This window comes from Lynx canadensis, chromosome D2 (assembly GCF_007474595.2).
Source record: "Lynx canadensis isolate LIC74 chromosome D2, mLynCan4.pri.v2, whole genome shotgun sequence".
Classification (NCBI taxonomy): domain Eukaryota; kingdom Metazoa; phylum Chordata; class Mammalia; order Carnivora; family Felidae; genus Lynx; species Lynx canadensis.
This window is the reverse complement of record NC_044313.2, coordinates 16,850,114-16,875,929: the sequence shown is the minus strand read 5'-3', so window position 1 is coordinate 16,875,929 and position 25,816 is coordinate 16,850,114. Positions and strand designations below refer to the sequence as shown.

General features: G+C 40.0%; 2 protein-coding genes across 4 annotated transcripts in view; one reads left to right on the top strand and one right to left on the bottom strand.

Moving 5' to 3' along the window:
* DCLRE1A (DNA cross-link repair 1A) lies at positions 1-23,406 on the bottom strand. 3 transcript variants are annotated; one of them, XM_030334085.1, is made up of 10 exons: positions 23,177-23,406; positions 21,483-22,602; positions 17,558-19,243; positions 15,910-16,043; positions 14,062-14,180; positions 10,796-10,936; positions 8,830-8,975; positions 7,895-8,049; positions 2,153-2,294; positions 1-603 (listed from the first exon to the last, which is right to left on the bottom strand). In XM_030334085.1, the coding sequence occupies exons 2-10, from the start codon at positions 21,946-21,948 to the stop codon at positions 443-445; spliced, it is 3,150 nt and encodes a 1,049-aa protein (XP_030189945.1). In that variant the 5' UTR covers positions 21,949-22,602; positions 23,177-23,406; the 3' UTR covers positions 1-442. The 3 variants fall into 3 exon arrangements, with proteins under 3 accessions (XP_030189945.1, XP_030189946.1, XP_030189947.1); XM_030334086.1 differs by lacking the exon at positions 23,177-23,406 and adding an exon at positions 22,940-23,108; XM_030334087.1 differs by lacking the exon at positions 23,177-23,406 and having other exon boundaries at positions 1-296; positions 413-603; positions 21,483-22,931.
* The window catches only part of NHLRC2 (NHL repeat containing 2), a 60,723-nt gene continuing 58,230 nt past the window's right edge, over positions 23,324-25,816 (top strand). The window contains exon 1 of the mRNA XM_030334088.2: positions 23,324-23,883. Coding sequence (XP_030189948.1) covers positions 23,706-23,883 — 178 coding nt within the window. The 5' untranslated portion in view covers positions 23,324-23,705. The remainder of the gene's footprint in view (positions 23,884-25,816) is intronic.

The window sequence follows — 25,816 nt, the reverse complement described above, 5'->3', positions numbered from 1 at the left end:
GCAAATTTAAGATTTTTTATTTAAGTATACATACCACATAAAAGTTATCTCATAAAAATATGCTCCATATTAAATAATTTTAAAAATACAAAATGACAGGTATATAATGCTTTCGATCTCATTTATCCATTATCATCATGAATCCTTTGGTCCCTCAGGCTGCCTTTGTTGCCTCTCCTGAGGCTGGATGCAGCAGGATGTACCTGCTTCGGTGGGAGGAGCAAGAATCAAGGGTACTTGGGAGACCAGTCTCCATCATTACTGAGGATGCAGAGACACTCGGCACCAGGAACGTGCTATTCAAATGTAAATGAGGAAACAATTTATCTGAGCAGCCTTCATGAAGTTTTTCATATAAAGTGTGTTGCATATCACTTAAGATTTAACTAGTAATGAGCTCTACGTAAGTTACCTAACTAGTTCTGAGTCCTTTCAGGCAACATCAATATCCAGCTTCCAATTTCCACTCTTTAAAATATTTCTCCATTGTGCTCCTAGACTTCAAAGTGCCAACGTTCACGGTAGGTATGATTTTCTGGGGCTTCAGCCACTGAACAAAACGTTTCATTTCTAGGTAGCTGCTGTGTTCACTATAAGGGATTCCTGCAACACAAAAGAAAAGGTATCGCCTATGAAAAATCAAATTACCAAAACAAAACCCCACACAAGCTCAAAATAAAAAGGTAAAGCAATCCACAGTATTTTTGTCAAAAACTCCTTGGTGCTTTATTACTGATAAAAAAAATTGTTAATAACTTTTATGGAGAATAAAGATTAAAATGATACAGGAACTTTGAACATTAAAAAATTCTACTGTGTTTCTATGTAGACTTTTTTTCTTTTTTTTTTTTAAAGTGGGAAGGGGAAGAAAGGGTCAGTTTTTTTTTTTTAATTTTTTTTTCTAACGTTTTTATTTATTTTTGAGACAGAGAGAGACAGAGCATGAATGGGGGAGGGGCAGAGAGAGAAGGAGACACAGAATCGGCAGCAGGCTCCAGGCTCTGAGCCATCAGCCCAGAGCCCGACGCGGGGCTCGAACTCACGGACCGCGAGATCGTGACCTGAGCTGAAGTCGGACGCTTAACCGACTGAGCCACCCAGGCGCCCCAGGGTCAGTTTTTTTTAATGTTTATTTATTTATTTTTGAGAGAGACAGAGAATGCGAGCAGGGGAGGAACAGAGAGAGGGAGACACAGAATCTGAAGCAGGCTCTAAGCTCTGAGCTGTCAGCACAGAGCCCCACATGGGGCTCGAACTCACAAACCGTGAGATCGTGACCTGAACTGAAATCAGATGCTTAACCGACTGAACCACCCAGGTGCCCCTCTATGTAGACTCTTAATATGTATCTCTCTAGATTCTTATTTTTAATTAGGTTTTCTTTTCAATTAATTCTTCTCCTTAAACACTTCATTCAGCTACGTGTTTCAGGAAAATCCTGGAAAAAAATGAATAAAATTTGAAAAGTGTCAAGCAAGAAGTCTCTTGGTTTCTGGAGCAAGTAAGCAGATTCCAGCCACCCAAGCTTTTCACACATAAAAAATAAGCAACAAAATAAAAATAAAATCTTAAAAATCCTTTTATCTTTACTGAAGATGAAGAACCACAGAGAAAGTGAGGGAGAAAGGGTCCTGCCGTGAGTTAACTAGGGTCTTTAGGGGCTGAAATTAAGTCACTAGGCTAGTGACACAGCAAAAATGTTTCCATCACCCACTATTCCAATAAGCGATTTCTGAGGACAATGGTAACGCCCCTCCAAGAAATGAGAGAAATGAGTCAAATCTGTACCTCTTGCTGTCATGGCATCTAATCCAGTCTTCCTGCTGACAGCCTGACGATGGCACCTGAATGTCCAGGATACAACTGACTGCCCACCCCTCCTCCCAAGCAGTTCTACGGTTTCGTCCACACAGCACTGATCAGGCAAACGGAACGATGTGTGTTAGCCAATGCCCATTTAGTTACTCCTGCCATGCTCCTTTCTTTCAGTTTACGACGCACTAAAGATACAGCTGTAGAGAACGCAGAGGAATTCAAAACTCGAATGTTAAAGATTCCTTGGTGTCTGTTTTTCTCGGATCTTATTTTCACAGCTCTTTTTAAAAATGTAATAACAGACGTTAAAAGTGAAAAAAAAATGTAATAACTATACCATATATTGAAATGTTTCCTTTGGTCTGGGGAATAATGTCTGCTATACCAGTTAACTTGTTAGAATGTGTCCATCCTGTAGGTCGAAAAGCCAAAATCTGATCATATTTTCCACCGCACTTCTTCAAATGACTCTGTAAAGCCTGTTAAATAAAAATAGGATACTTATTTAATGGTCCGTGAAGGTGGGTTATGCGGAAGAAAACAGAATGATCACGCTGGCATAATCTCAGCGAGTTGGCGCCTGGTGAACATTAATTTGCAATAACCTAGAGCCATACTTCCAAAAAAAAAAAAAAAAGTCAAAATCACTGAAAAAAAAAAAAAACCCTTTTCCCCTTATCTAAAGTTAAACAAGCTTAAGTACAGTCTGAAAATAAGATGAGGCAAATTTAAACATAAGAATTATGTATTTAAAGATGACATATCAGCTACCAAAAAAAAGAATGGAAAAAAACAAAAAACAAACTCCAAGTCCTACTACTATGAGGATACTGAATACACGGCTAGGATGTTAGGGATAATAATAGTATGTAAGAGTATCCCTGTTAGAGATAACTAATACTGACACGGGTAAACAGAGAGCCAAACATATCCACGTGCATATGTCCAACGGAGGACCGATGGACGGATAGAAAGCGGAAGCAATGCCGTCAATGTCTTCAGACTCAACACACACACTTCCAAGACACGCACTGGCACTCTTCTTGGGGGCTCACTCCTTTTCACTCTTCAAACACGAACTAGAATACTTTCAACGCTTTTCATGCTGCTACCATTGGAAGTACTGGGTTTCCCTAAGAAATCTTGAGCAGAATTTTCCAAACTAAAGTCATCATTAAGTGCTGACATTTGATGAAATGTGACAATCAGTGACCCAGGTTCAATCTTTGAAAGATGAGAAAAATCCAAATAAAAAGAGTCACGGGACAAGAGATACCAAAAGTCTAATACTTTTGGTCGTAAGACAAAACCCACGGTGTCAAGGGCTTAGTGTAAATTTATAATAAAATTCTAGTTTTATGTAAAATAAAAAATCTAAACTGCACATGGTGTCATCTTGGATTTCTGAAGCTCTTTTCTATCTTAATCATACATGCTCTGAACTATTTAAGTATTATAAAAGATGCTGGTAGAAAGTTCTGAAGAAAACAAAGACCAATCCATTCATCCATCTACTTAGTCCCTCATCTAATAAACATCTGCTCCAGTATTAGGCCATGTCATGGGGTCAGAGTGCTGGGTAAGAGACACAGCCTTCACGTTCTGGAAACTTATAGCCCGGCAGGGAGATGGTCAATAAAACCCACTGTGTGGATCTTTTTTAGAAATGGAAACCATAGGCCCTGTCTTAACTTGTTCTACTTCTGATCATGTATGACACCATCAATAACTGGAAGCCTTACAGATTGATCTTTTCACAAAGGATTCATTTTAATTTTTTTTTAAAGAAACAGTTGTCTTTTCTTTTTTTAAAATTTATTATTTTGAGAGAAAGAGAGAGAAAACATGGACGGGGAAGGGCAGAGAGAGGGACACAGAATCCAAGGCAGGTTCTGCAAGCACAGAGCCCGATGCGGGGTTCGAACCCATGAGATCATGACTTGAGCTGAAACATGAGTTAGATGCTCAACTGAACCACCCAGGTGCCCCTTTAAATTTTTTGTTAATGTTTATTTACTTTCCAGAGAGAGAGAGAGAGAGAGAGAGACTAAGCACGAGTAGGGAAAGGGCAGAGAGAGAGGGAGACACAGAACCCAAAGCAGGCTCCAGGCTCTGATCTGTCAGCACAGAGCCCGACACAGGGCTCGAACCCACAAACCGTGAGATCATGACCTGAGCCAAAGTCAAACGCTTAACAGACTGAGCCACCCAGGCGCCCCCACAAAGGACTCCTTTTTTAGAAGAAATTCCTAGAAATGAAATTGTTGAGTAAAAAGATTTACCCCACTTTCCACTACTATCCAAGTGGATAAGAGTGCTAATTTCTCTATATCATGGCATAGGAATATTACTTTCTTAAAAAGTATGCCAATTTGGTAGAAGACAAACATATCCTTGTTTTGTTTTGTTTTTTTACTTTTATGTTTGATCACTAGGTAGAGGCTAAACATTTGACTGTGTTTATCAGATGTTTATATTTCACTGCTGAATTAATAACAATCTTTTGACTTCTCACTTGTATCAATGATTTCTCATTAAATCCCTACCATTAAACAGTCATATTTCTTACCAATTACTGCCTCTCCACAAAAAAGTTTAGGTTATGGACAGATAGCTAAGTTTTCATTATAATCCCTGCCTCTGCAAACTTTTGGGGTTTTTGTCTTGCTTAGTCTAGATCTAGGTAAGCGTAGTACTATTTGCTTACGTACTAACTCTCTTCCCCCTGTGCTCACAAAGAAAAGGAAATAATACAAAACAAGAGCAATTATATGTACAATATCGTAAAGTGAGAGTCCAGCTCTCAATGTAAGTCATGAAACACATCCATTCCTATTTGCTCTGCAAAAACACTCAGTAGAATTAAGTGAGAATTTCCGCTTTTCACGAAACAAACCGAAGTTACCACAAAAACATCATCAACCCGCGCCACAAACAAAAACCGAGGATTCTATCGTCCAAGCCAAACATACAGGAAAGACTGCCAACAGCCACTAGTCATTCATTAGCCGCAACTGAAGAACTACTACCATCTTAGGAATTTTATCAACAATGATCTGGGGCGCCTGGGTGGCTCAGTTGGTTCAGGATCCGACTCTTGATTTCGGCTCACGTCATGGTCTCGGGATTTGTGTGTTCGAGCCCCGTGTCGGGCTCCATGCTGATGGTGTGGAGTCGACTTGGGATTCTCTCTCTCCCTCTTCCCTACTCACGCTCTCTCACTCTCGAAATAGAAATAAATAAACTTAAAAAAAAAAAAAAAAAGGAATGATCTAGTCACTATAAGTCTCTGATCCGTGACTTGTGTCTGTTTATTGGTAACTAGTTTGTGATAAAACTGCTTTCACTATATGCAACCGGAATTGGTTTTCAGTGTGTAATCATCTATAACGTTACTGTTGTAATATCTGATCACAGTCAATCGGGTAACTGGAGGTGGTAATTAACTGTGTACCACATATATGGACTTGGGATACTGAACTAGATAGCATGAATGGTTTTATAGGGTTTCTAGGGCTTTCAAGCCTGCCTAACCCTGAACATTGTATATTTACCTTTTCACAATCATTAGCTCTGATGCAACAGAACTATTTTTGGCTGGCAAAAAAGTTGGCTTTACTCCCTCTTTCTGTCCCTCCCCGGCTCATACTGACTCTGTCTCTCGAAAATGAATAAGAGTTAAAACAATTTTTTTAAAAATTAAAAAAACTGGCTTGCGGTACAAACTAAAATACAGCCCCATGGTAACCATCAGCTTCCACTCCACCTGTGTTTTGTAGATAAGTAATTTCCAAAAATGTCATCAATAACTTTCATGGAGGAAGGGGAGGGGCTACTGAAGGCAATACCAACAATAGATAACAAATACAGAAAAAGACAATGATTTATTTTTTTTTCTTGTCTTCAAGACAGACAACTGCTAGCATTTATTTTCCCCAAAGTGCACAGTTCAGTGGTTGTTAGCATATTCATAAAGCTGCATGACCATCATCACTATCTAATTCTAGAACATTCTCATCACCCCAAAGAGAGACACTACCCATTAGCAGTCACTCCTCATTCCCTCTCTTTCAAGCCCTGGCAACCACTAATCTAGTTACTGTGTCTAAGGTTTACCTCCTGAGAACATTTCCCATAAATGGAATCACATAATATGTAGCCTTTTGTACCTGACTTCTTTCACGTGGCATCATGTTGTCAAGGCTCATTCACACTGTAGCGTGTACTATTAATTCATTCCTTTTTATAGCTGGATAACATTCCTACTTTATGGATACGGTACATTTTGTCTATCCATTCATCATTTGATGGATATTTGAGTTGTTTCCACTTCTTTGCTATTATGAATAACGTGGCTGTGAACATTTGTGTCGAAGTTTTTGTGTGGACCTATGTCTCCAATTCTCTTGGGCATACGCCTAAGATTATCTGGTCATATAGTCACTCCATGTTTAACATTTTCAGAATTATCAAACTGCACCATTTACCAAAGCAGCTGCACCATTAATCATCTCACGAGCAATAAATAGGGTTCCAGTTTCTCCATATTCTCACTAACAAATGACACCGTCTGTCTCTTTTATTATCACTATCCCAGTGAGTGTAAAATGGCAGCTCACTGTGGTTTTGATTTATGGTTTCCTGATGACTAACAATGTTGATCCTCTTTTTTCATGTTTTTTAGGCCATTTGTTTACCTTCTCATTCACTTGGCCATTTATACCTTCTCATTCACTTGGCCATTTATACCTTCTCATTCCCTCCTCAGCCCTCTACCACTTGGCCTCCCTCAATATTGCTTCAAACAGTTCTTGTCACCCAACATGTTCTAATTGCCAAACTGCCGTTCTTTGCTTACGTGACCTCCGTGCAGCACAAGGTACCTTTAAAAACTCTTCCATGAAAAGTTCTACTCCCTCATTTCTACAAAACTCTGACTCTTCCATCCCTGTTATCCTCCTAAATGGGTCATTTGTTCAAAGGGAACAAACTAAGTTAGTAGGAAATAAAACCTTAAGATAAAAATCATAAAAACATGCCATACTGTCCTCAAGATATCAATGTTCGTTTTATGAATAATCAACATCTCATTAACCTCCACACAAATCAGATGACTCCCAAATTTAAAGTACTTTTCCAAAGATGACTTTAGAGGGACAAAACTCTGACTTGATTATCCCTGAAATTTTTTATGAATTATATACTCAGGAAAATAGACCAAAAAATTTTGCCTTTCTCTCATGAACAAAGGAATAGTTACACCTGTTACAATTTCCTTATTCCAGGGGCTAGAACTAAAATAACTCATTTTCTTTTTTTTTTTTAAGCTATTTCAAAAAGCTCCATAAATGTTATTTCATGAACATCTTAACAAAAGTGAAAATACATTTTGTGTGTGTGTGTACATTATGTTCTGATCTATTTTTAATACACAGTTCTGATGCATTCCATTGCTAGGTGTCCAAATGTTAGTAAATGGAATGAATCTTAGTATAGGAGTAAACCTGACAAATAAGGGCCCCAAATCAGAGTGAGCTCATATCTTCTGTCTCTTAACCTCTGCCTCGGAACTAACACTAGAACATCCTTTTTGAATGCACTCCCACTGTTGCACTTAATCCTCACAGCCCATAAATTTCCAACATATATCAGTATTTAGGGGCTTACAATTAATACAGAATAGACCTTAACACAAGTAAGAACTCTTAGAATTCTCCATTCATTGCTCTACTCACTGGAAAGGAATGGAAGACAATCTTCAAAACATAAGGTGTGAATGATCAGATAGTTGCATACTTTCCTACTTTTGTTTCTTTTATGATAGTTCTCTAGTTCCCAGGACGTGTGAATTACTCTATACAGCTGTTCACACGCACACGTGCGTGCACACACACACACATACACACACACACAAAATAAAAGCACTGTAAATTCCACTTAAAAGACCTTCTAGGGCAAAGTTTACTATGACTCCACTCTAATTCCTCCAAGTTAAACTCAAGTAAAATGGGATTCCAGTTTATAATCATTGCATTACCTTTTCTAGTTCATGCTAAAAAGACATCTCATGAACACTTACCTTAAAGTTAATTTGCATCATTGGGAGAAGGTGAACCAGTGAATTGCACATATCTGTAGTGATGAGGGAATTAAGTTCTGGGATGTTGAGGCACTGTAAGGTTTTATATTTTTCTTGGGACATGCCCACTTTTGAACCTAAAACGTCAGCGATGGCTATAGGCAAAGGAAAAGGTTGAAAATAGTAAAATCACAGCTTATAAAAAAATAATTAAGTTACAACTTAATCAAAATTTAAAATAAGAATCCCCCCCAAAAAAATTCAAAACGTTCACACTTTTAATATTTCAAAAACACTGAGTACTTTTGTTGGTTAACTATATGAAGAACTGTGAGAAATCCAAAGAATTTATTTTTAAGACCTAGTATTTAAAAATCGCAAAAGATGTATAGACAGGGGTAGAGGAAAAGAAGGAACCAAGGTTGGAGGAGTTAAAACTCTGGCTTTATCACTTCATATCTTAATGTTTGCCATGATGCGACCATAATCAGGAAGAAATGCCAAGTATTTTGTAAAATAGTCTAATGCCATCTGGACAAGCTACAATTGCATATCCAGAAATCATTTATGTACAAAAATTAAAACTGTTCTCTAAAGTAATTAATTGATGGTTATCCTCAAAGAATGCAGAGACACAATTACGCATTAGTAAATTTTCCAAGTTCACTGAAATACTAACGTAGCACGGACATTTGCTCTAGAAACACCGTATAGACACATAGGCAATGGCACACGCACTTACCAAGCATTTCCATTAAGTTAAGCCTTTCAAAGTTTAAAGGAACCCAACTCTATCAATTTTTCTTCAAAGGTAATATTGCACCATTTCAGGAAAGAAGTATCAAGTGCAAGCATCCAGACTGAAAGGGCTTTATGCAAAAGAGAATCTGATCTTTATAATATATTAATGTAAATTAGATACAGCCACCACCCACCTAGGAAGACTTTCTCTTTTCCAATAGAATAAGTGCCACAGACAACAAGAACACGTGGGTTTAGAGTTACTGCCTCAAAGGCAGTGTTGATGGCAAACTGGATAACCTCTTGCTGCGACGGGAAGGAGTATTCTGGGCTGCAGTATCTGTAATATGTTAAAAACGGTACTTATTAAATGAGCAACAAGAAAGCCATAGCATTAGGCTGGACGTTGTTCTAGAAAACAAGCTTTAGCAAGCGTACGTACAGCAACAGTATTATGTATTAACACCACTCTGGTTATGGACTGCCTACGGTTAAAATATTTGTGACAGGCCAGGGGTAATTTCTGATGGAATTCTGCATCTTCAATGTATCTTTTTCATATTTCTTTTATCACCCTCATATAAAGAAACTGCCCCTTTTTCTTGAAGGACTGTTCTAGCCGGCCAGCTATTTTAGCTGCGAATTACAAACCTCAGCAGCTTTTTTGTTTTAACCCCAATCACTATCAGAGAAAATACTAGTGACAGGGATTATCTCTGAACTAAAGAATTCTGATTTCGTTTAAAAATTAAAATGATGTGGGGCGCCTGGGTGGGTCCGCCGGTTAAGCGTCTGACTTCAGCTCAGGTCATGATCTCGCGGTTTGTGAGTTCGAGCCCTGCGTCGGGCTCTGTGCTGACAGCTCAGAGCCTGGAGCTTGCTTCGGACTCTGTGTTTCTCCCTCTCTCTGCCCCTCCCATGCTCATGCTCTGTTTCTCTGTCTCTCAATAATAAATAAACATTAGAAAAAAAATATTTTTAAATAAATAAATAAAAAAGTGATGAAATCAAATTTGAATGTACTGAAGTAGCTTTAAATCAAACAGTGAACATTCACATGGTTATCTGCTCTTCTGAGGAGGTACAGAAATATGTACAATATTACAGGAATACTACAGATCCAGTTGGGGTCTACCTTAATACAATAACACCAAATGGAAAATTAACCCTAAGACTACTAGCTACCTGTCTCCACTTGGGATGAAAATCATGAAAATGAAAATCAATCATTTTTTTTTTAACTTAAAAAATGTCACAAAGTAAAAATATCAAAGAAACATATTTTTCCCCATTTTCAAAATTGTTTTTGCTGGTCAGCCATAATAATAGAGAAGACACTTAGGTCTTTTCTCTGATAAAAAAACCCACAAAGAAATTCAGAATTCTATGTTGAGCAAAACTAAGTAACAAAAAAAAGGTGTTTTGGGGTTTTTTTTTTTTTTTTTTTTTTACTTATTATTTTCTTTATTTACCTAGTATTTAAAGTACATATTAAAAAATGGAAAAATTAGCTATAGTGTTAGAAAACTGGATGTGGAAAGGCCATTTTTTTATTAAAATATGCCATCCAAACTCACTTCTTAAAACAGGTTGAAATAGTTGATATAATTAAATTCTAACAAAATGATGAGGTATTTTAATATATAATAAAAAATGGCTGGTGCCATTATGTTTATATAACATTTAGGAATTCAAAGTTGTCACTTAAAAATTACACTTGGAGAAATGAACAAAGAATTTTGAATATTCTGAAGCAGAATCGCATTTTGGCTTCTGTTTCTTCTCCACAATTACACTTACTAGTTACACAAGTACTTTGAAAAAATAACTTAAAAGGGTGTTTCCTAAAGTTTACCCCCCACCCCCCACCCCGTTTTTCCTTCCTTGTTTCAGTAACAGGATTCTCCCAGAAACCATATTTTCAAAAGGAAATTACAAAAAAGAAAAAACTGAGTCGTAGCTGGTTAGGACTATGTCCTCTCAAATTTGTTCTTAAGCAAGTATGTAGTTTTTCAAACAGCATTTCTCTAATAGTCTTAAGATGGTAATTGGTAATCAGCCATCATTTTGATTACCTAAGCACCTGTGCACATTATTCGTGATCTACGGGGCAAATATTGTCAGCGGGAAAAGGAAGCATACAAACAAAGCCTCTCTTACGTCGTATCTAAGTAAAGCGTGTGGACTTTCTGGCCTGCGAGAAGAGAACGTTCCATGGTGGGGTGTGCTCGGAAGTCTCCGGTGTGTAACAGGACTTTACCATTAGGAAGATAGAACAGGATCATGACAGCACCTGGACAGCTGAACACAAAGGAATATTCTTAACACGCGCAAAGAAGCCGAAGGAAGAGAACTTATTCGGTTTCAGTAGGTGAAGACACAGAACTGCATACAGAGGAAATGGAGCATTTTTACTTTAGAAAGTTTATTTACATCATAAAAAAAAAAAAATCCAGGCGCAGGAAAGGATTAATTCAACAGGCCAGGTTTGTTCAAACTCCACACTTCCCCACCTAAAACGTGTCTTTAGGACTAGTCCTTGGCCGGCCCTTGAGAGAGGAGTTCTGAGCCCTTGGAATCTTCTGCCCTGTAAGAGTGCTTTGTGCGCCTGACGACTGGGGCCACGTGTTACTAGCTTGATGTGAGAGTTTATGCTAATGGTATTGTCTATGGTGAATATCTGGTTTTGCTCTCTGGGCCTGGAGTCTGAGTAGCTGAGGCAAGTTACATGGGTGCTGCACTTGCACATGACTGACGTCCCCGCTGGACTCAAGGCTCCATGAGCTTCCCAGCTTGGCCAGGCTTTGCGTGTGTGGTGACACATGGCTGCTGGGAGAACTAAGTGCATCCGTGCCACCCATTAGAAGGGTACCTGGAAACCCGGGCCTGGTTTCTCCTGGACTTTGCCCCCATTTGCCTTTTCCCTTTGCTGATTTTAATCTGAATCCTTTCGCTGTCACCATGAGTACGACAACTTTTCTGAGTCCCCTGGGTCTTCCTAGGGAACCACTGGGCCTCACGGTAGACTTGGGGACGCTCTACCATATTGGGGCTTGGAAATTACTGCCAAAACACAGGAAACTTTAATTTTGCATTTTAGGAAAAAATATGACATAATTACTTTTGTAATTAAAAATTACCCCTTAGCTTCCTGCCCCCAAACTTCAGATGAATGACTGAAGTGGGAAAGAAATAATATCAATGTTACCAATAATAATGATACCAAGACTGGGGAAGAAATAATACCAATAATACCAATATACACAACATCTTTCAGAAAATAGAGGAGGAGGGAATATTTCATGAGGCCAGCATTACCCTAATGTCAAAACCAGACAAAAGCATTATTAAAAAAACCAAAAAACTACAGACCAACATCCATTATGAAAACCAGATACAGAAGTCTTTAACAAAATATCTGGCATATGAAATCCAGCAATATATATTTTTAAAAGGATAATCCATGAAGATTAAGTGGGGTTTATCCCAGCAATGCACGGCTGGTTTAACATTCAGAAAACCCATCATGATTATTTACCCTGTTAACATTATAAAGGAGAAAAGTTATATGATATTCTCAGTAGGTGAAGGAACATGTGACAAAATTCAATATCCATTCATGATTACAAACTCTGTAGACCAGGAAGAGAGGGCATCTTCCTCAACCTAATAAAAGGCATTTATGAAAAACCCACCGCCAATATCAAGCTTAATGAGAAAGGCTGAAAGCTTTCTTCTTAGGGTCAGGACCAAGGCAGTATCTCTGCTGTCACCACTGAGAGGTTGAGCCAGGACCAAAAACAAGAGGGGAAAAAAAGCACTCTGAATGGAAAGAAGTAAAACAAAACTGTCTATACTTACAGATGACATGATCATACACGTAGAAGATTTCTAAGAAATCTATAAAAAACCTACTACAACTAATGTGCAAGTTTAGCAAGGTCTCAGGATATAAGGTCAATAAACAAAAATCAGTTGTCCATCAAGAGGTGAATAAAGATATTGTAGTGTGCCCATACAACTGATACTATGCAGCAGTAACAAGGAACAAACCACTAATATACACATCAGCTTGGATGAATCTCAAAAACATGGACAGAAGCTGGATGCAAAAGAGTAGATACTATGCGATTTCATTTAGCTGAATCCCTAGGATTCAGGAAATGAACCACAAACCTAATCCATGGTGATAGGAAACCGATCAATGGTTCCCTGGGCCAGAGTCAGCACGGGATTGACTGGGAAGGAGCATCAGGAAACCTTTTGGGGTGGGGAAAATTTCCGATATAATTTTTACTGTGGTGGGAATTACATGGGTGTGCATTTTTGTCAAAATTCAGCAAACACTTAAAATGGGTCTATTTATGTAAATTATGCCTAATAAAGTTGGCTTAAAAAATATCAGAACTTGAGTTGTCATAATTGGTGATTAAAAAAAGAAACAGAAGTTAGCAGACAGAAAGTTAAAGGCAACCTGAAGACAGAGCATGGGTCTGGATTTCTGGAGACCTAGTCTTAATTTTAATTCTCTACACATCTGTGATCTCTAAGGTATACAAGGCTAAAATTGTATGAAAAGTAGGAAGAAGTGCAGTTGAGAATTACACTTTGGCAATACGATACTGACAGTGCTTTACATTTAAAAAGAAAAAAAAAAGAGGGAAAAAGGGAAACCATTTTCAAGAAAAAAAAATTCCAAGTCTTTAGTATTAAAAGCTTGAAGAATTTCTTAAAAGGAAACAAAAATCCTCTGGTATCTGAATGGAGTACAATCTGTTAACTTATGTAAGTGATATTAAAGAAAATGGCAAAAACTAAAAAAAATAAAGAAAATGGCAGGGGTGCCTTGGTGGCTCAGTCGGTTAGGTGTCTGACTTTGGCTCAGGTCGTGATCTCGCGGTTTGTGAGTTCGAGCCCCGCATCGGGCTCGGTACTGATAGCTTGGAGCCTGGAGCCTGCTTCCGATTCTGCGTTTCCCTCTCTCTGCCTCTCCCATGCTCATGCTGTCTCTCTGTCTCTCAATAACAAACAAAATTATTTTTTTTTAATTTAAAAAGAAAAAAGAAAATGGCAAAAGGTTATGTCTTCAAAACAGCGACACGTTAAAATGTTTTTTTTTTTAAATAAGAGGGATGTCGTATGTTAAACATAGTAATTTAAACTGCATCAAAATGGGTTAGATAATATTTAAAGGATCCCATTATATTTAATCTCTGATTCTGTAATCGGGCACGTTATTTTTTTTTTCAAAAGGAGAAACACATGTGAGAGTTTTTAAAAATTTTTAAAAATTAGGAATTTTTTAAAATAGGAATTTTTTTAAATATAGGAATAATGGTTTCAATAAGACAGTTCTTAAATAGATAAACTTATTTTTGTTAATATTTTAAAAACTAGGCCAGCCTTAATATAACTTTAATACTTACTGGTTGGCATCAAGCAAAATGACTTTTACACCATTTACTATACATTCAGTGTCCATTGGTAGTGGATGGACATATTGCTTTTGCATGTGAAGTTTGCTCTTCAACAAATTGCCGGTTATCTGCAAAACAGAACGCACTTGTTGCTGATACAGCGAAACACTGAGTCTCCTATTTCAGATCTAGTTTAGAACCAAGCATCTTAGTCTACCTGTTCTCCCACTGATATTCATGGAAATCCTCTCGAATACCAGAAAAAAAAAACTTCCTAAAATGACTGTCGCAATTCTGCTTAAACACTGTCGCTGGCTCTCCCTATCTATGCAAAGTCCCTCATCTCCAGATGACAACCAAAACCCCGCATGAGCCGGCCCCTGCTCATTTCTGCGGGTTTATCTTCTGTTATTCCCTATCTCATGGTTAGCCATTCTGAATTATCCGAAGTGCCTGGGATGGGTCGATTTCTAAGATGTGTGTGCGCTTATACAAACTCTACTCTCTACCTAGAATGTTCTCTCCTCTCTCTTCCACCTGGTTCTGGAATCGGACAGACCTGTGTTCAAATTCTGGCTCTGCCATTATTAGCTCTATGACTTGGGGCATGTTATTTAACCCCTTTCCCAGCCTCAGTTGCCTCATTAATAAAGAGGTTAGGGGCACACAGGTGGCTCAGTTGGTTCAGTGTCTGACTTTGGCTCAGGACATGACCTCACACTTCCTAAGTTTGAGCTCCATGTCGGGCTCACTGCTGTCAGTGCAGAGCCTGCTTCAGATCCTCTGTCCCTCTCTCTCTCTGCCCCACGCCCACTCACGTTCTCTCTTTCTCTCTAAAATAAATTTTAAAAAAATTAAAAAAAAAAAAGAGGTGAATTCAAGAATTCAAGAATGCTTGAGGATTAAATCAAATTCTAGCCAAATCCCTTAGTAGTAGGCATTAAAATAGTCATTTCTTTTCTATTGTTTTTAGAGAGAGAGAGAAAGAGAATACACAAGCAGTAGAAGGAGAGAGAATCTTAAACAGTCTCCATGCCCTGCGCGAAGCCTGACACCGGGCTCGATCTCACAACCCTGAGATCATGATTTGAACTGAAATCAGGAGTCCGATGCTTAGCCGACTGAGCCACCCAGGCACCCTTTAAATAGTCACCTTTTAATAATTAATTCAAGGTATCTCTTTCACCAGGAAACTTTCTCTGACCTTGGCCTAGGACAGTGTAAAGCACTTTCTCCTATTTGCTGGCATTCTGCTCAGTTTTCTAGCACAATACCAACCCCATCACCATGTACTTGGAAAAGTATCACCTGAAGGCTGTGAGTGCCTTGAAGTTAGGTATTTTGCCTTGAATGTCTTTTAAGGTACTCAATAGATGTTTACTGGATGAAACTTAGGTGTTTTAGTGCACCATGAAGTAGTTTACTGTTTCCATATAATAAAGCATTAAAAAAAAATCCTAGGGGTGCCTGGGTGGCTCAGTCGGTTGAGCGTCCGACTTCAGCTCGGGTCGTGATCTCACAGTCTGTGAGTTCGAGCCCCGCGTCGGGCTCCGTGCTGACAGCTCAGAGCCTGGAGCCTGCTTCGGATTCTGTGTCTCCCTCTCTCTCTGCCCCTCCCCGACTCATGCTCTGTCTCTGTCTCAGAAATAAACAAACGTAAAAAAAAAATTTTTTTAAATCTTATTGTAACTATTGACAATAGCTCATTTAATTTTAGAATCTTAATGTGGAATCTATTTTCTCATAGCTTTTCTAGTAGGATGACAGATCTTACAACGTTAGTTACTCTTTTTCAACCACACTGCTTAGAAATTCGCTGCATTCCATACACTTAGAGTTTAGAATACTGAAACTTACCTCACTACAATAAACTGGAAATGTGAAGTTTTTAGACAATCCAGCGTAATGATCAGAATGAAAATGTGTGAGAAAATAGGCTGTGCAACCTTCCACCAGTCCGTACTGGAAGGCATCAACTGTAAAGCCAGTCCCTGTCACGGAAAGAGCACACAGCTGCTTGAGTGATAGCTAACGGGGTGGAAGATGCTCAGTTCGAATGTAAACAGATCCTACCGTCTATACATCTGAGCTTTATACCCTAAAACCTTATTCCACATAAATTCAGCAAAATCGGATACTAGAAATGAAAAGAAGTCTTGTGAGTTCCTAGTAAATATCCCACTATTGGCTTTGCTTTTTCAATGAATAACTGTACCAAAAGAAATTAAAATGCTAAGCTACAAACCAATTATTTCTTTGTTTTCCTGACTTAAATCCTTCACTTCTACAAAACAGCAAAAGGAAAATGCTATATTTCTTCTTATTTTATTCTATTTTGGCAGTGCACACTGGGGGCAGACATGGTTGAAGGCCCAAGTAATCTTACAAATTACAGCGGCTGAGGGTCTCCAAAGGGTCACAGTACAATAACAGATGAACAGCATATGCAGTATTCGAATTTCACGGTGCGGGATGGAAGGAAGTAAGAAAATAAATTCTGGGGTGCCTGCTGGCTCCGTCAGCAGAGCATGCAACGCTTGATCTCGAGGTTGTGAGTTCGAGCCCCACAATGGGTGTAGAGATTACTTAAAAATAAAATCTTTTCTAAAAAATGCCCAAAAAAGGCTACCTAGAGGAGTTATGAGAAAAAAAAATGGTTGAGGTGTTCTGAAAAATGTTCATGAAAGAAATAGCCAAGGGTGTGGATTGTGAGGAGACAGTAAACAGGCATACTTCACAATCCCACTGAGGCTTATCCACACACAGCATACCAGTCTCTGGCTCACTTAAAATACAGAAAACTCATCACAGGAATCATTAACAACAAAACTGGAGCTCTGATGTAAATAAATGCTATTCCCTACATAAACATTTTGGATTCTAGATCGGGAATATCAAAGCACTTTAAAAAGTCTTTCTGAAACCGGGTATATTTTGGCCGCTTTATATTCTCTTCAGAAGAAGAGTTACTGGTTTCTTCAATAATCAAATTCATTTTACTATGCACTTTTGTAATTCACTTATGAAGGCACTGGGAATTATAAAATACGAAAAGGCTGAGAAACTAAGTTATGATGTGCATTAAAACTATTTGACATTTATTATGACCTATGTAATTTGTTAGTTTTCCTTCTTTGAAGCTATTTAGCACTCAGTATTTCTCTTAAGGGCATAGGGACTGTTTTTATTATAACTACTTACAGAGAGCCTTTCCTCCTTCCATATTAAGCTGACCTTTACTCAACTGTGTCAAATCTGTTATATCTACCTACTAGTATAGGATCTTGTACACAGAACATATTTAATAAAGGTTTGCTGCATTGAATAGGGCAAAAACATTCAAATAGGCCAAAAAAAATCTGTTACAGGTCAATGAATTATAAAAAACAAAGGAAATACATATAAAAATTGTTTCATACAAACACAGACACATAACATGGGGAATGAACATGAAATTTTAAGTTGATTCTTCGTAGGTATATTAAACATTGGCATTTCAACTTACCAGGTATTTTCTTATAGAACGGGCATGTCTTTTTTCTTAATTGTCCTGCATTAGATGACTCTGGGATGTTTGTGTTCCCTCTCTGCAGCCTGCCACAAGCTGATTTTAAGAAGACTTTGTCTTTCCTTAAATTGAGGGTTTCGGATTCTGTCCTATCAATAAGGCGATGTGACCTCTTCTGATGTGCTCCTGCCTGTAGTGAATCTGACTTTCTCAGTCGCTTTCTTTGATGCTGTGACCTCTCACTGGAAAATTCCACAGAGGGCTGAGTCTCACTTAAATTCTTTGCATCCAATTCTAAATCACTTAATGACTTTTCTGCTTTCCTCTTGCGCTGCCGGGACCTCTTTCCCTTAGGACTTACAGCTGGATTGAAGCTCAGCCCTTCTACTGCACTTCCCTCCAGCAATTTCTCTTCTTTTCTTTTGGGTGGCAGACCAAAATAAACACCTATATCCGTTTGTTTCATTACCTTGGAAGAAGACTGTGTCGCAGGACAGCTTGGACCAGATGGCGGTATTTTCAGAGACTCGGCCGCAGTAGACGCACTAGATTTCCCTGTATTTGGAATTGTAACTTTACTGCCTTGTACACCACCTAATGCCTTTCCGCAGACACATGTGGAGTTAGTACTGTTCTTAGCACTGAAGTTCCTATTTGATGCTTTCCTAATTTTACTTTGGGTTGGATGGAAAGAAAGATCCCCTTCTCCCTGGCTTCCAAAAGCTTCTGGCATTTCACGATTAAGTGATGGAAGGGAAACCTGATTGCCAACAGCTGATTCTTCAAGTACCTGTTTCTGTTTATTTGCCCGACATTGTGGCTTGCCAGGTTTTGCTGTGACAGCTTGATAACTAGAAGGAAGCCCCTCGGCGAATGCCGATGGCAACGGCACGAAATCATCACCGGTATGCGCCCCATCATCACGTGAAGTAATGCTCTTATTCTGGAAAAGAGGCCGAGACGAACCGGTTAGCATGTTGTATTTATACAATACTTCATCGCGTTGATCCTGAGTTAAGAAGCCGTGCACGTGGGGGCCGCGCTCCTGCTGGTCCCTCAGGGAGGAGCCATGGAGTTGGTGAAACAAAGAAGAGCTGGTGTCATCTTCTCCCAGGCTGCCATCTTTAGAGCTTTCTGTAAACAGCAGTTCCTGCTGTGAATCACCTAGCTTTTCATCTATCTCGTCAGTCTCTTCATCACTTTGAAGTGGAGAGTAAGAGATTTCGTAGCTGCGAAAGTCATTTTCTGGCAGTGGCGAGAGTGCGCATTCTGAGTTGTTTTGGCTGTCTAATTCTTCAGCGAGAGGCAAACCAACTCCTACTGGTTTGTCATTATTAACACATCCTGCAAGTCGTGGGGTGGATTGGGATGTTTGGAGATTTGTCAAAGAAGATATCTTGGCATTGGTTTGAGCAGGAGACGGAGATTTCTTTAGACACGGTGTCACTGATGAGGGCGTAGTTGAAACGGTTTTGAAGTTTTCCGTCTGTTTCTGATGCAGAGACCATCTTTCCTCGAGGCTACAGAGGAAGCCTGAATTAGTCTCACCGAAACGACCCCCTGGCCCATGTGGTGAGCTGCCGAGAGGCTGGTTGCTGGCTCTGCTCTGAGCCAGCAGGAGGTGAGTGTATCTCTTGAAATGAGAAGGAATTGTTGAGGTACACACAAGACCATCAGGACACTCTGAAAATTTTAACAAAGAAAAAAAGTAATAGAGGATCAAAACACAGACAGAGTCAACACGTAAGTGAAAAGTCATCAGTCCTACTTTGAAGCCTTAGGACCATGGCTATCTTTATACAATCAAAAGATCCAGCATAAAATAACAATAATCCAGTATGGTTTTGCAAGGTGCTCGTTATGAGTTTTAAATCAAATACTTCTTAAAAGTTTCTTTGCAGATAATCTTTTTTCAAAACAATTTTTAAGACTAATACCTTCCCCCCTTCCCCAAGTAACTCTCATAAATACGAGCTCCTTCAAAATGCAGTTCATGCTTACATGAAGTATTTACAGGTGCTCACTAGTCCAGATTTGCTCAGGCAATAAAGAGTGAAAAAGACTAGTGTGTCTGTCAGAGAACTAAAGTTCTACCCCAATTTTTATCTTATCAAGCAGTATGGATTTGTGACGATTAAAGTACCCAATTAGGGTCCATTTTTTTTAATATTCACACTACATAGGATAACAGTAATAGTCTAATTAGTAATAGCTGTTCATACACTGAATATTTTAGATTCTAAGATTTGAAATTCAATTTGATAAACTGGTTAATAATAAGGATTTAATAATAATCTGCAAACTACTCCCCATCACACTATTATAATTGAGAACCATTCCGTAAACCATCTTGGCAAATCCCCTTGTACGTTAATTTCCAGGTTTATAAAAAAATAAAAATAAAAAAAAATGACCCCTCTTCCTCTCCAAAAAATGTTACATTAAACTAGAAGACCTCACTGCTTAATTTAAAACCACCTCATCAAAGTATTTGTTATGGAACCGAATTCAATTCAAGAAGAGTCTGTCTGAGATTCTATTCCTAAGGTTAGGCAATGAAAAACCTAAATAAAAACCTCTTTCAGGTGGTTTCATCCTAAGACATTTCACCCTGAGGTGCTCCCCACGGGAGTCCAACTTCCATTTCTGATTTCCGAGCCACTTAAGAGCAAAAATACTAGCATTTGATGAGGCTTTCATTTTATAAAAAAAGCTAACGCCAATTTTTTTAAAGTTCTTTTGCATCTTCGTGCAGTACTTTAAAATAACTAGAGGTTAATAATAAAAATGTCTTCTGAATCATACATAACATATAAGCCATACTGAGTAGTATTTTTATTTTGCTGAATTTTAATTCTTTGAGGTTTAGAAATCTATATATGGTATATATGATATCTCTGAAATACACAAACCATAACAATCCATTCTTCATATACTCCAAGTAGGACTTCCTACGTTAAACATGACATTATAGATCTTAAAAGATAATAAAAGCATAGCATTACTTCATTTATCATTTGGCACATTTTAAATTAGAATCTTAAAAACCCAAGATTCCTTCCCAGTTCTTTCTGTACAATACCACGACAAATCCAACACAATCACATTTAGAAGACTTGACTATAGGGGCACCTGAGTGGCTCAGTCAGATGAGCATCCCAACTCTTGATTTCGGCTCAGGTCACGCTCTCATGGCTCGTGAGTTTAAGCCCCATGTGGGCTCTGCACTGACAGCCTGCTTGGGATTCTCTCCCTCTCCCTTTCTCTCTGCCTCTCCTCTGCTTGTGTGTGCGCTCTCTCAAAATAAATATATTGAAAGAAAAAAAAAAAGACTTGACTATATGCATAATTCTTTAAATTTCTGTTTCACAAAAGAGAACAAAATGGGCAGTTTAACATTCAAGAGTGCTGCTCTATAGGTGTGCCTGGGCATGCGACTCTGATCTTGGGGTCGTGAATTCAAGCCCCACCGTGGGGCATAGAGATTACTTAAAATAAGTAAAACTCTAAAAAGAATGCTCATCTATAAAAGGTCAGTACCACCTACCTTTTGGGGTCATTGTGAGAGTCAAGTAAGTAAACAGAATCAAAGTACCTAGCACAGTATGTGCTCAATTAACACTGACAAAAAAAAAAAAATTAATGGAGATGTTTAGGAACCTTCATCCAATAATAAAATGCATTTCGACTGTTTTCAAGTTTGCAACATTCTCTACAAACATACCATTGACTGTTATCCTTTTACGCTTAAGAAGGGTTTCTTTGTTTGCTTCTAGGGTTAAGTCATTTATACTTTGATACTTCAGCGCCTCCCCTCCCTTTCAGTTTCCTGCTTGCCTTGCTTGTTCCACTGGACTGATTCCTCTGCCTAATGCAGATCTTTTAGGCTATTTAAAAACTACTACCTTTTTTGTAGTCTTACCTGTTTCAGAGACCGGTGGCGAATCCAAACACTCGAAAACATGCCATCGAGGTGTCTGACCTAGCAATGAGGAAAAAGGCATCTGGCAGTTTGGACAGTATCCATCATAAACTGGACGTATCTTTGGAGATACGTGTTTGTTTTTGCGAGACCTACAGTGCTTTCCTGGAGTGGCCTCCTGATCTTGGGACTGCTGAATACCATCCTCACAACTAGAATTCTGACTAGAAGCTACAGAAGTCTGACTCTCTGTTTCTCCAAGGCAAATTTCGGGGTCCTTTGTCTTTTCTTTAGCTTCTACCGTTCTTTTTTTATTTCTGTTTCGTTTTGACTGGTATTTTCCATCTGTTGCTTTTTCAACAGATTTTGGAGTATTCTCAGAGCAATTATTTGTATGTACTGGCTTTGGTTTTCTTTTAGATTTGTATTCCCAGATGTCTTCTTCCAAAAAAGCATCCTCTAACATGGCAAAATGATTTTTAGGAAAATTGAGAATCTATTGGTTACAAAATTTTTAAATGGAAAGATTTTGCTGCCAAAAAACAAAAACAAAACAAAACAAAACAAAACAAAAAACCCAAACCCACTAACTCGATGGGAATCTAAAGCTTTGGTAATGGATGTATTGGCAAACGACAAACCTTATACCTGAGAACACATGCTATTCCATTTATACCACAATAAAATTAAGAGAACCTACCACAGGGGTAGCGTCCTGCTATTTCATTCAAGTGACTTGGCGTTTCCAAGGACTTGATTCATAAAAACAAGAATCAGTAATACTTTGAAAATTAAACACTAATGGGAAGTATACGTTCAACAGCTTAATCTCAGGGTGAGCTTTGTAAAATTGTTATAAAGCTCCTGTCTGTTCCTTTCCAACTGGACAATTGTCCAAATAATTCACAAACGGAACACAGTCCCTGGGCAACAGGCTTAGCAGGTTTTCCAAACATTAAATGGCTACCTCGGCTTGCGAGTACCACCCTAATCACATCATCATCAAAGAGGTGTGTGATTCAGGGGGTAAAAATTGCCCTTATCTGTGGCTCTTGGATATTCAGCCACATCAGCTTCCTGGGTCAGTCCAGTATCTTCCTCCAGCTGCAACGGACACACACTGCACAGTGAACAAACAAAATTCAAATATGTGAAATTGTGCTTGCACTGAGGCCACCCACACTCCTAACTCCAGACCGCAGAAGTGGTCTGCCCTAGGGGTGGCCAGCTTTCTCTCCCTCCACCAGCCTCAAAACCCACGTTCATCGGCCTGATGCCTCCCACCTGCTCTACCTTCTCTTTGAACTTAGGAGGCTGCAAGGCCAGTGAGTGGGGCCTATCACCTCCCAGGCAGGGAGAGGGTGAGCTGCTAGCACAGCCGGCTCTATAAAAGCCATCAGAGCCCTCCACTTCTGAAGTCGGAAGCTCGGCCCACCCGGATCCTCGCCGCAGCCCACCTGCCACCCGCACACCCTCGGGAGCAGCTCCAGCTGCGTCCGCTCCGCTAGGCGCCCCCCTCCCGCCCCTCGCTCCGCTCCGCTGACAATCTGTTCACGCTCGCACTTTCAGCACAGCAGGGCGACAAAATACTGTATTTGTGTATAAGCCAAAGCCATTGCCAGTCACTCCCAACTTTAAGAAAATCTCTCCCGTGAGGACACCTTCCCCCCCCCACCCCCCCCCCACCCCGTTACCTCTCGTGTCTTGGCGGGAACAGCGTCCCCTTGCCACTGCTGTGTCGAATCGGCTGACCCCGGTCTAAGGGCGGGACTTCTAAAAAGTTTGTGTCCTTTTAAGTCCTACGGATTTCTTTTATCTTATTTTTGGTCTAACCCCCTCTCATTTCCAAAGTGAAGTGTGTGTGTGCGTGGCGGGGGGAGGGAATGGTTCTCTTAGAGCTCCTGGAACGCTGACCCACAGGCTTTCTCCATGCTGAATCTGGCGCGCCGAATGTCCAGGCTCAGCTGTGCCGAGGGGCTCTGGAAGGGGCGGGGTGTCTTGGGCCGGTGGCTAAATTACGGGCCCGGGAATTGCAACACTTTGTACCTTAGCATCGGAATGCATGATTACAAAAGGAACGGTGTCGTTTGCCTGGAGTGGGGGCTGGGGGAGCGTGAAGCGAATGTGCCGTTTTGAAACCAAAGGACCGTAAGCGCTTCCTCTCTCCCTGCACGAGACCCTTCCGCGGGCCCGGCTGCCGCCTCTGGTCTGTCCGGAGAGAACATGGCGGCCCCCGGCGCCCGGGGCTCCAGCCTCGCGGGCCTGCTCCCGGCTCAGACATCTCTGGAGTACGCCCTGCTCGACGCCGTCACCCAGGAGGAGAAGGACAGCTTGGTCTACCAGTATCTGCAGAAGGTGGACGGCTGGGAGCAGGACTTGTCAGTGCCCGAGTTTCCGGAAGGTGAGGGGCAGGCTTCGGGGTGGGGACCCCTCCCGGAACCTCCCCTTCCTCGGGGACTGCGCCCTCCCCTGCAGCGGGGGGCGAGGCAGGGTAGTGCGGCCGCGCGGGGGCGGTTCGCCCGCTGTGCCGCTTCCCCCGGGCAGGAAGCGGCGGCAGAGGGTGGTTTTCTGGAGCGCGGGGACGTGCACTTTCGTCACTGTGTCCCGAGCCCTTGCCCGGGCCTTGTGTTAACTTAGACATTCCACGAATGCTTCGTGGGTCCGGTTGGCGACGATTGAAATGTCCATGCCACCCTGTCGTTGCAGTCTGGTTGCCCAGCGTCGTCATTGCCATCCTCTGTGCATCACCCTGACACTTAGCACGTCTGTGCCACCCACCGTTGTGAACACTTCAGGGGACTAATTAACCTTCTCTACAACCCGCCGAGGCTTCTTAACAGACTTATTTTATAGTTGAGGAAACTGAGGCACGGGAAGGCTAAGTAACTTCCTTAAGGCTTCACAGCTAATAATAACGGCCAAAGTCAGACTCTGCAGACCCCGGGTTGGAAAGTATCTTAGCTGTGCCACACTTCTCCGTTCAAAGTCGTGACATTTGTCATTCTTAAAATCTGAATCAATTATGGCCAGTCAACAGGGTGTGAATCCCAGTTCTTTGAGTGCTTGGAACACCAGGGAACTGATACCCGCAGTAGTGCTATTTGGGAAGCACATCTTGCTATGATAAACGAAACCGTACTTTCCCTTCTTTGGTTGGGACTGGCATTGTTTTGTTGGTGTTGGCGTGTCTCCTGGCATGACACTGAAACCACATGTATAGTTAATCGGTTGGATATGGCAGGGTTCAGTATCTCCTGGGAGGTATATCGGAACCTCGCCTCTGACAACAGAGTCTCACGTGTCTTTCCAAGCCTTTTGCTCCTAGCTTCAAAAATGTTTTTTTTTTTTCCTGTTGCTAATCCTAGGCTGGATTTGAAATATTGTGGAATTATTACAAGAGAATTGGGTGCATGACTGCTTAACCCATCAAAGAAATTAAAGAGATTATATACATGTGTGCATGTTTATTAAAAAAAAAAACTTTGTAAGAAGTTACATAGCACAGTGTTACAAACTAGTCACCAGTGAGGTTTGGGGGCAATGTTTTTGTTTTCTAGTCTTGTTTATAGTTACACTGGGTGTATTTTATTACCATGAGATTTGACCTTCGTGATTCATAAATAATATAACAAAATATTTAGGCTTCGTATTTGACGTAATCAGATTTTCTGCTGGAGCTGGTTATTGAGCTCAGAGTATTAGCTAAGAGTTTTTCTTTGGTTTCTTTATCAGTGAACTATAATCGAGAAGTCATAAACCTAACGCAAACAGTATGCTTTGTTCATTTCTTAAAAGATGTAGGTGTTTATGGGAAACTGTGGTGTAATGGATGAACTCAGACAGATTTGGGGTTAAGTCCTAGTTATTTCATTTGTTAGCTGCATGACTTTGAGCAAGTTACTTGACTTCTCCAAGCCTTACTTTACTACCTTATAAAATAAACCTAGTATTTACCTTTCAGGTTAATTATGTGGGTTAGAGGTAATATATCTAAAGTCCTTAGTTCATAGGAGATCTCAATAAATGTTGGCAGCTTATTTTAAAATTTGAGAGGGACAGAGACACCACGTGGATAAGGGCAGAGAGAGAGAATCCCAAACAGTTCTGCATTGTCCCCACAGAGCCTGATGTGAGGCTTGAACTCACCAACGGTGAGATCATGACCTGAGCGAAAACAAGAGTTCAAAGCTCAACTGACTGAGCCACCCAGGCGTCCCAAATGTTGGCAGCTTTTAAAAATTATATTCATTGTTACTGTAAAATTTATTAAGCATGGTAAGAAAATAACAGATAATAATAATAGTAATAATAATAATAGTTTCCTTACCCCCCAA